This window comes from Trachemys scripta, chromosome 4 (genome assembly GCF_013100865.1).
Source record: "Trachemys scripta elegans isolate TJP31775 chromosome 4, CAS_Tse_1.0, whole genome shotgun sequence".
In the NCBI taxonomy this organism is placed as follows: Eukaryota; Metazoa; Chordata; order Testudines; family Emydidae; genus Trachemys; species Trachemys scripta.
The window spans coordinates 60,473,587-60,483,898 of record NC_048301.1 but is presented as its reverse complement, the minus strand read 5'-3'; the positions used below and the strand labels follow the sequence as shown (position 1 = coordinate 60,483,898).

The 10,312-nt window shown below is 46.5% G+C and overlaps 1 protein-coding gene across 1 annotated transcript; it reads right to left on the bottom strand.

Moving 5' to 3' along the window:
• Positions 1-6,704: 6,704 nt before the first annotated feature.
• On the bottom strand, positions 6,705-10,061 carry CHAC1 (ChaC glutathione specific gamma-glutamylcyclotransferase 1). Its single transcript, XM_034769767.1, has 3 exons — positions 9,700-10,061; positions 9,077-9,112; positions 6,705-8,195 (listed from the first exon to the last, which is right to left on the bottom strand). The coding sequence occupies exons 1-3, from the start codon at positions 9,901-9,903 to the stop codon at positions 7,791-7,793; spliced, it is 645 nt and encodes a 214-aa protein (XP_034625658.1). The 5' UTR covers positions 9,904-10,061; the 3' UTR covers positions 6,705-7,790.
• Between the last annotated feature and the right edge of the window lie 251 nt (positions 10,062-10,312).

Here is a 10,312-nt window from a genome sequence, read left to right as displayed (position 1 = left end):
CTGGTGTGTCTGTGTTAAAGTTAAAGGCACATTGGCAGAGTGATGTGTGAGGAAATTTGCATTTCCGCTGACCATACTGAACATGATAAATGATTTATAGAGAAAATTTCAGACTTAGTGGCACTCAGTCCAACACATTTCAAGAGAATGCAAATCACTCAAAATAGCAAACTAAACTTAAAACAACCCCAAAATTCAAACCCTGGACATTCCTTAATTTTCCTGTTTGGGAGGCAGGCTGTTGACTTGTCAGCAGATGGAAACCAGAACTTAGTATAAAGTGATTTAAAGCAAACCACCAACTATATCCTTTCGCTCATAAATTGGATCAGTTCCTGGGATGGCTTGTGATGGGATTTTGTAACATGGCTGCTGGTGATGCTATTCTGGTCTTTTTATTTTACTTGGAATGTACGTGATTTGTGTAAAATGGATGGGTTTGTGTGTAATTGTGTATTTAAGAGCTTCTCAGTATAATATGCAACAGCTTCTGCATGTACTGCTTTGACTGATTCATGCTGCAGTATGCGAGTCAATCTTACCCCTATCGTTGCTGGTACAGAGATGTCAGGCTCCTTTTAAGGTAGTAGGAATGGAGTACAAGACTGGGACAAAAATTACTATTGTCAATATGAGGTGCCTACCATCTAATGTGTATCCAGAATGCTGCTAGTGCCAATGCTACAGTTGGAAGAGCTCTGTTTGTTGCAGCCATTAAGTTTATAATAAGGTATGTGGACTGCTTTCTAGGATATGCACGACAGCCAGAAGAGACATCTCTAGAGGTTGAGTCTGGCTGGCATGATAGCAGATAGCTGTGGTACATTTTTTACTTTTTTCTCTGCCTGTGAAACACCTGAAAGTGATTAAACCAACAACAAAATCTGTCTACTAACTGGCAGGCTAGCGAACACAAGTGGAACAATGTGAATGCCAGATATGAACAGCTGTATGTGGACTGCTGATGCAGCTGCAAAATGAACGGTTTGCCAGTTCCATCACTGGAAGCAAGTGCCGGACAGAGACAATTCATACTAAAGTGAATTCTCAGAACAGACTCATCTGTAAACATACACCCACTTTCCAACTGCTTGAATTCTCTCTCAAGGAAGACTGACCTGCCCCACTACTAGGCTACTGAACCTTTCCCCCCAGACAAAGAACCTCAGTCCCCCACCACAGATCTCCAGTGCTCCTGCACACCCCTTCCCTTTCTGAAATGTGCCCTGGTGCTGCTGTCATCCAGAAACAAGTACTTCATCCCTTCTTCCCTGCCAGTTTTTCAACCTTCCCTCCACCTTCCATGGCAAGCAACCTAACACCTTTCCAAGCCCCTCGAGACTGCATCTAATCTAGCAAACTTCATACCTGTAATTCATCACCGGTGCAGTTCAGGTACTTTTACTACCATGTCTTCTAACCCAGACTAGGGTTAGGTGACATGGTAAAAACAAACACACAAATCCTGAGCCCGACCTACATGACCGTTTCTATGTTTGCCACCAATGTCGGAATCGTACTGATGGTGAGTGATGGGCATGAAGTTTGCTGGTATAGACCAGCTCCCAGTTTGTAGGTGTCATTCATCTGGAAATTAGATGATAGTCTAAGGTTGAAGAACCAGATTTTTTCTCTTTTGTCTCCTCTTAACCCTTTTCCTGTCTAAATTTGTTTCCCCCCTTCATACTCTGGTCTTGTGGAAGCAGTACCATAGATGTGTATGGTGATTTATATGTGAAGATGGAGAGGCAGATTAACTGGTTTCCTGAACCTTATATAGTTACTTATCAGTGTAAAGTGGATATAAAATGCTACTGTTCTGTTGTGGTGCAAGGCAACAGTGAATCAGGACCAAGTTCCCTCCAGTGAAGAGTTTATTATTTCATCAAAGTATGGAGAAAGGGGGATGGATCAAGCAGGGATTAAAATCATGTGAATTGTGCTGTTTTATTTAGACTTGACAAACACTTTGTAGAGTTTAATTTGTTTCTAATGTAGATAGGAGAGGATTGTTAAGCAATGGGAGGCAATCAACTAGAAGTGAGTTTGTAGGAGGGGGCTTGAAGGAGAAGAGAAAAGAGTCTAGGGGTATCGGAGGAAGGAAGCTGTTCTAGTTATAATCATGCCTAGCTCTTGTATGGCACTTTTCAAAGCAGGTAAGTATCATTATCTCAGATGGAGAAACTGAGTCACAGAGGAGTGGCATGACTTGCCCAAGGTCACATGACAGATCAGTGGAGGAGCTGAGAATAGAGGTCTTCTGAATCCCATTCCAATTTTCTAGCCCCTAGGCAACACTGCTTCCCCTACAAGGAACATCATGGAAAAGGGCAGGAAGGTATGAGTGGGCAGAGGATGCAGCCTCTGGTAAAGAGGGAGGAAATGGCTAAGCAGATATCGCACAAATGGCACAGTCCTCTGTCTGACTCCAGCTAGCTATTTTCAGTTTGGTTCTTGAGATACAAACCACCCCAGCTGCCCTTTTTGGGTACTGGGCATGTCACATTAGCCAGGGGATGTAGTGAGTGTTACAGGCCTCAGGCTTTCTTTACTCACAAAGTGCCACAGGTCAAAATTGGGACGCTGACCTTTTAGATTATGAAAATGACTAAAATGTGACCTCCTGTCAGAATCTTGAGAAACAGGAGAAGGGGAACTTCTGTAACTTCCCATCACTCTGTCTGACATCAATAAGCTACAGTAACAAGCCGATGATGGGAGCTGTACAGCCTTCTCCACCCCACAGCTAGAACTGGAAGAAAACTACTTTTCCTTAAATTCTCCAGCCTCACCATAAACAGCTCATTCAAAAGTAAAGATTGTAGCTTGATGAACCTTCCTTAATTCCTTTCATCTTTGAACGATAACAGCGGAAGGAATATTACCCTCCAGAGTCTGTTGCCCTTGAACATCCACTGTCCATTTCCTAGCAACTAGACTGTGGTCTACAGTACCAATTCTGGTTTGACTGGATGGAGACAAACTGTCCTCTCCCTTCTCCTTGCTCTATAATCATTAAATAGCAGCACTGGTTGCCTGCTGTGTAGTCACTATCTTTCAGCCATAGCGTGTATAGTATCTTTACAGTCTTCAGCAGTTTGGCAGGGCTTAAGGCTATTTATGCTCTGTTTAGGAATAATTCACCTGGTCATCCTTTTTCCTTTGTGTTTTATTGATAAAGGTGTTTCCTTGAAAACAAGATGTGATTCTTAATCCTTACACTGCTTTCTAGTGAAGGGACATTGGCAAGCTGGAAGGGTTCGACCCCTGGGAAAGGAACAGGAGCTTGCAGGTCAGTTTGGCAGCATGAGGAGTACTTACCGTAGGAATGGTGGCAGGGCTCAGCAGCAGGAAGGGGCTCTGGTTGCTTGTGGGTGGAATTAGCAACTGGGAAGTTGAGTGAAGCTTAGGGACTACGATACAGGGTTACACGCTGGTTGGTACCTGAGGAGAGAGCCCATTTACACACATGAATGCTTATCTGCGGTGCTCAGACATGAGTGAGTATGACCTAGATCCTCAAAGATATTTAGGTGCCTAAGTCCCCCTGATTTTGAAAAGACCGGTAATACAAGAGAGAACTTTTTACCACGGTGTTGTATGTTCTCTAATGTTGTTCCTAAGAACTGTTTAAGGGGGTGTCATATTTGCCAGTGGACACGTGTCCACACCAATGTTGGCAGTATCAGTAGAGGAGCCAAGGGCTGAATGACTGTGGAGCCTGATTTATTCCCGTCTGATGAAAGATGGTTCTAATGCAGAATAGGCAGAAGAGTTTAAGTATTTATGTATTTAAGAAGAAAACAGATAATGTAAAGTCATGTCATATATGATGAAATTTTCCTTTCCAGTAACAACTATGGAGGCTTTAAAACAGCAGCTTCTAAAATCAGACATTTTTAAATCAGCTCATCTGGATAACTTGCATCCAAGAGTTTAAAAAAAAAAAAACTGGCTGAGGAGCTCTCTGGGCCAGTTATGTTGATTTTCAATCCGTGCTGGAACACTGTGGAAGTTCCAGAAAGCTAATGTTGTGCCAATACTCTAAAGGGGAAAGAGGATGACCTGGGTAATTCCAGTCCTGTCAGACTAGTATTGATCCTGGAGAAGACAATGGAATGCCTAATACAGGACCCAGTTTAATAAAGAATGTTAATTAATGCACATCAGCATGGTTTATGGAAAGGAGATCCTTTCAAACCACCTTCATATTTTTTTTTGAGATTACACATTTGGTTGATAAAGGTGATAGTGTGGATGTACTGTACTTAGACTTCTGTAAGGCATTTGACTTGGTACCACCTGACATTTTGATGACAGAACTAGAATGATACAAAATTAATGTGGCACACACATTAAATGGTTTTAAACGAGCTACCTGATTGGTCTCAAAAACGTAATTGTGAACGGGGAATCACTGAGCAGGCATGTTTCCAGTGCAGTCCTGGAGGTCTATGCTATGTAACATTTTTATCAATGACCAGAAAGAAAACAAAATCATCACTGATAAAGTTTGCACATTACATAAAGATTTGGGGAGTGATAAATAATGAAGAGGGCAGATGATACCACTACAGAGCAATCTGGATCACTTAGTAAACTGGACACTAGCAACTGCTATGCCTTTTAATATGACTCACTATGAAGTTATGCATCTAGGAACAAAGAATGCAGGCCATACTTACAGACTAGGGTGGGATATGGTGAGGGACTAACCTGGAAAGCAGTGGCTCTGAAAAGGATTGGGGGAGGGGGGGAAGGGAGGGAGTGTTGTTATGGTAGATAATCAGTTGAACATGAGCTCCTACTGGCATGCTATAGCCAAAAGGGCTAATGTGATCCTTGAATGTCCAACAGGAATCTTGAGTAAAAGTAGAGAAGTGATTTTACCTCTGTTGCACTGGTGTGACAGCTGCTGGAATGATGTGTCCAGTTCTGGTGCCCACAATCCAAGAATATTGTTGATAAATTGGAGAGGGCTCAGAAGAGCCATGGGAATGATTAAAGGGATTGGAAGACATGCCTTATAGTGATAAACAGATTGAACTCCTTGAGTCTATTTTAACAAAGAAAAGCTTAAGGGACTCTGCCCTGAGCCTGGATGTCTACACAGCAATGTTATAGCCCCACAGCCTCAATGCTGAGTCCCAGGCTGATGTGGGCCAGCTACATGTATTTTGTTGCAGTTAAGACATAACCACACTGTCATGGCTAAATTACAAAGTGCAACAGATTGTTCAGCATAAATAGCTAATGCATATTTCAAGGGACCACTGAATGTCAAGAGGCCAGTTAAAAGCCTTCCCATCAGGGATTAGTGGGTTATAAGCAGCCACAAATACAGTGTCTCTTGTCAGTCCATGATTTTCAGTGTCTTGGGACAGCTCTGGAATCTGAGGGCAATCTACGATGATTATACATTACATTGTTTCCAACACTATCTTCCCTCTGTGCCTGTATTTCTCCTCTGGTACAAGCAAAACACGTTTTAGCTAATATCTCTTATTCAGATGCTTCTTGGAAATGGTAGGGCAGCCTGTCTGTCCTTTCCTGGCATCCTCCCCAAGCTAGAGCTGCATTTCTGTGCCTGCCCTTTATTCTCAGGAGCACTGCTTTGGAGCTCACAGCAACCAGCATCCGAAGAAGTGGGCTGTAGTCCACGAAAGCTTATGCTCTAATAAATTTGTTAGTCTCTAAGGTGCCACAAGTACTCCTGATTTTTTAGCAACCAGCAAGTTGCCCTTAAGGTCAGCAGACTAGAGGTGGATGGAGAGAGAGAATTATCTCCCTTTCCTTTGACAGGTGTAGTTCTTCTGCTAGCATTGCAGGGGGAAGTCACATCAGTACTACCAGACTGCACTTATTGCTTACACCATAGAGGATTGCAAGGGCACTTTGAGATGAGGCTTTTTAAAAAAAAAAAAAAAAAAAAAAACACGACAGACACCTGCGGCGCAGCTAGAGCGTGGGTGCAGGGGGACCGGCTGAGGGTTGGGGGGAAAGCGGGAGCGATAGAGAAGGGGGTGGCCGGGGCTACAGCTGGGGCACTGCTACGCGGCCCCTCCCGCTGCGCCGCCGCCAGGGCTCCGCTCCGGTCGGCGGGAAGGGAAGAGGACTGCCCTGCAGGGCACTCTGGTTCTCCGCGCCGCCGCCCCCTACAGGGCGGCCGGAGCAGAACCAAAAAAAAGCAGCCGTGCCACCCTAGGATTGGGCGCAATGCCACCTCGAACAACCTGCCGCCCCAAACCCCAGCTTGCTCAGCTGGTGCCTGGAGCCGGCCCTAGTTACACTATTCACATAGCTGAAGTTGCTTAACTTAGATCAATTCCCCCTAGGGTGACCAGATGTCCTGATTTTATAGGGTCAGTCCCGATATTTGGAGCTTTTTCTTATATAGGCACCTATTACCCCCCCCCCACCTCCTGTCCTGATTTTTCACACTTGCTATCTGATCACCCTAATTCCCCCCCACCCACCCCCCAGTGTAGACCAGGGGTAAGTAAGGAGAGAATAGTGGAATTAGTGTGTGGGGCAGTGGGGAACTAGTGTTAGTCTACTTGTTCTAGTGCCCTACACCAGGGAAAATGAGTAGTGCAGTCACTCATGTGCAGGATATTCTCTTGGCCTGTGCCATTAGCTTTTAATCCCCCACCCCCCAAATGCATAAGCTTTGCTGCTTAAAAATCCATCAGGGTTTTTTTTTGTCATTTTAGTGTCAGTTGGTTTATTACTGGGCACAGTACAATTTCACTTCCTCATACACACAAGCCACAGTAACATGTCAAACATTTCCTCTCCCCGATCATGGTTAAACTGTTTAAAAACAAGACTAGTCCACATTCAGTCTGTTCTTGAGAGGGATTCTACTACCATACCTTGCAATAGCAGCAGCTCTGTCACAAACACTATTTAACAGCAGGGAACTTGCCAGGTGAAGCTGATGAGTTTAGTCTTTACTGCTTCATCAGCTTCCTTCTCCCCTACTCAACATTGTCAGGACAGCTTTTTCTCCACATGTAAACTCAAGGTCTGGTAAGGGGCTCACACCTTTGTGCCACACCCTGCACTGCAGGACATGAGCTGTTACACCAGCAGACAGACATTCCCCCTCTTAAGGAAAAATACTACACATTACAATAAATACATCTTCAAGTAAGTGCATTGGTTCTGTCCCTTTGAGACATATATAAGGAGGTAGGGCTCATAAGAACCTATAGAGGCAAATGAATTTTATATTGCACAGGAGCCCCGGCATTATACGTTAAAGTCCGGTCACTGTACTGGAGGTGGGAGAGGGAAGAAAGAGGAGGTCTCATTTGATACCAAGCATGCTCTTGTCCCCGCCACCGTACAAGTGGCTTTGCCAGTCTGAGGTAGAGTGACCGTTATACTGCGAAACAACACTGCAGTCAAGTCCAGCTCAACTCGTGTCCAAAATAAAAGTACACTGAAGAGGACAGCATCCTCTCTCTCTAAAAAGAGGAGTGAACACCATACTGTTCACATTTGACTGCCACAGAACCAAGCCTTACAGTGAAAACTCACCAACCAGTCATGATCCTCACACCCAGCTAGGAGACCAGGAATGGGCACCATGTTTCCACAGGTGGTGAGTGTGGCAGCTCAAGTATGCTTGTAGCAGTTTCCCCGCCCCCAACTACTTGTTCACTGTCATGCTTATGTCTCAACCAGTCCAATATTTTTTCCTTGTTTTCCTTCCCCCTCATCTTCATTTGAAAATATCAAATGAAGACATCTCCCCTTTCAACCCTCTGAGATAGGAATCTCATTCACACCTCCACTAAAGGCTCCTCAGCCTGGCATAGACAGGGCAGGATGGAAACAAGGGCCTCCTCAATGGAAAACAAGTGTTCGTCCTCCACCTGGGGACAAAAGTAGCGCATGAAGTCTGCCAGTCGCAGCAGATACTCTATGTTGTGTCCAGACCGACCACTCGAGACAATGATCTGGGCTGCAATGTCCTCTTCAGATGCTGGGCCAAGGTAGGTGGGGTTCTGGGGTGTAGCAATGTAAACTAGGGCCAGGATGGGTTCGTCAGCCTCTTTATCCTGGGGGTGGAACTTCACTAGTTTGGTGTCATAGCCCCCCAGGACTGCTTCTCGCACGTTCAAGTACTGGAGTGATGCAGAAATCTGCTCTCCACGGACTTCATAGGCAACACCCCACGTGCATGCCTGAAATTACAAGTGAAGGTTAGTTGCTGCTGCAAATACAATGCAACAAATGCACCAGCATTTCCTATATGAAACCTTTTGTTTCAGGGTGCATAGTCACCCTGTCTAGTTAAACAATGGGAACAAGGCCTGAAAAGACAACCAGGCATCTGAGAAGGGACAGCACAACTGATCCAAGGAAAGGGATAGAGGAAAATATGGTAGTCTTCTGTTCACCAAGAAGGCAGCAAGGAATAGTTGTCTCTGTCTTTCAAAGTCACTTAAAGTGCAAAATTCAGCTCTTGGTGTATGCCATTGAAATAAGAGAAACTGGCCCCAGAACACTCCCAGCAGCCTAGTATTCTTTCACAGGGCAAAAAGACTATCTTCTGACTAGCTTATTCTGGAGGGGTAAATCTAGTGTCCACTTTCATCTTGCAGGACAAGGGACCATATTAATCACTTGTGAAAAGCCCCAAAGTGAGTGTGAGTATATTGGTGATGAATTTGGCACAGCATGTCCCATTTCATTTAATTTGCCAGGTCTCTAGTTTTAACTCTAACCTTCTTTGGCTGAATGGTCTAATGTAGTGTCTGCAATTCCCTCACTCCCAGCTGAGTCTGCTGACTAAAAAAATAAGAACTCCAGCAAGGCCACCATGTTGATTTATACTAACCCACAAAACTGTATCCCAGTGTTGTTTTACCATTATTATGGAATACAGTTGCCAAGGGGTTACCCCTGCCATGTAGTTAATGAGGGAGATGTTGATTAGCTACTGAAATAGTCTAGTATCGTTACTGTGGGAGTAATCCAACTAAAGCCATATAATAAACCTGAATAGTAGCAGCTATAGGTTTAATATATTTCATTCTAAAAGATGCTAGATGTAGATACTTACATCATAATCCTCCTGGAGGGTAACCACACGGCCAGGCTACACAGGGAGAGAAACATCATTTTAGAAACCAGATCAAGTACCAAGTCACCAGTACAGGCAGGCTAGGACGATACAGCCTTGCAGAAACCCACCGCAGCTCCAGGTACCACCACAACACTGCAAGTCACTGCAGGCCCATGAGACAGCTGCAGGGCACCCAGCATCATAAAGATGGCACCAGATTCAGACAGGGTATGGGTTGTGCCAGGAGGCAGATTTTTTTTCCCCAAGATTATTAGATCTGGAGCTGAATTTACAAACAGCTGAATCCTGGAGAGAGTCTGGGCAGGTGCCTTTATCAGTATCAAGGGCCACTTTTCACTTCCAGAAGAGGCATCTAGTCCATCCCACCCAGCCACTGACTCGAGGTGCTCCAAGGGCACGTAGATGCCAAAGGGGTGGCTTGGATTGGCTACTTCCCGCCACCACTCCCGTGCCCATTGCAAGGATCGGGAGATTCACCCCCAGGGTTACCCACCTTCTCCCCTCCTTGTACCCAGCAGCCCGGGCCGATTCCCGCACCACCACCGCAGCCCGGGGCCCGATCCCCCCCCACCCCCAGCCAGCGCCCGATCCCCCTTTACCATCTTCTCGTTGCCGCGGTGGAAGGTGTCTCCCTGCCAGAAGCGGCGGCTGTAGCCGCGGATGAAGCCCACCTTCCTGGAGCTGAACTCGAAGTCGGGTCTCCATACCAGGGAGCCGTAGCCGAAGATCCAGAGGGGCGTTTTCTGCTCCCCAGCATCCTCCTCCTGCGCCTGGCGCTCCGCGGGCAGCGGGTCCCGCTTCATCGCCCCGCTGCACGGACCCAGCAGGCGGGGGCGGGGGCCGCTGGCGGCGAGGCGGGTGCAGCAGCGCTGCAGTGGGCTCCCGAGGCTGCTGCACAAGGGCAGCCCCAGCGCGGGGGCGGGGCGGCGAACACGGCTGGGGCCCCCCGCGGCGGGGACTGGGCTACTGGGCACTAGGAGGAAAGCGTGGCAGCCCCAGTGCTTTATACCCCAGCCGGCGCAAGCTCCGCCCACCTGTCACAGTGACGTGCGCTAGGAAGGGGCTCGTTGTCGCCGCCTCCAATCAGCGGCCCCGGCTCCGGTCCTCTGCCTCCATGCGGAGCTGTGATTGGGAGGAAAGGCCTTCAGTCCCGGCGGAGCTCGCTCGCTGATTGGTCGAATGCTGACTCCTGTATCAATCCAGGATGATGCA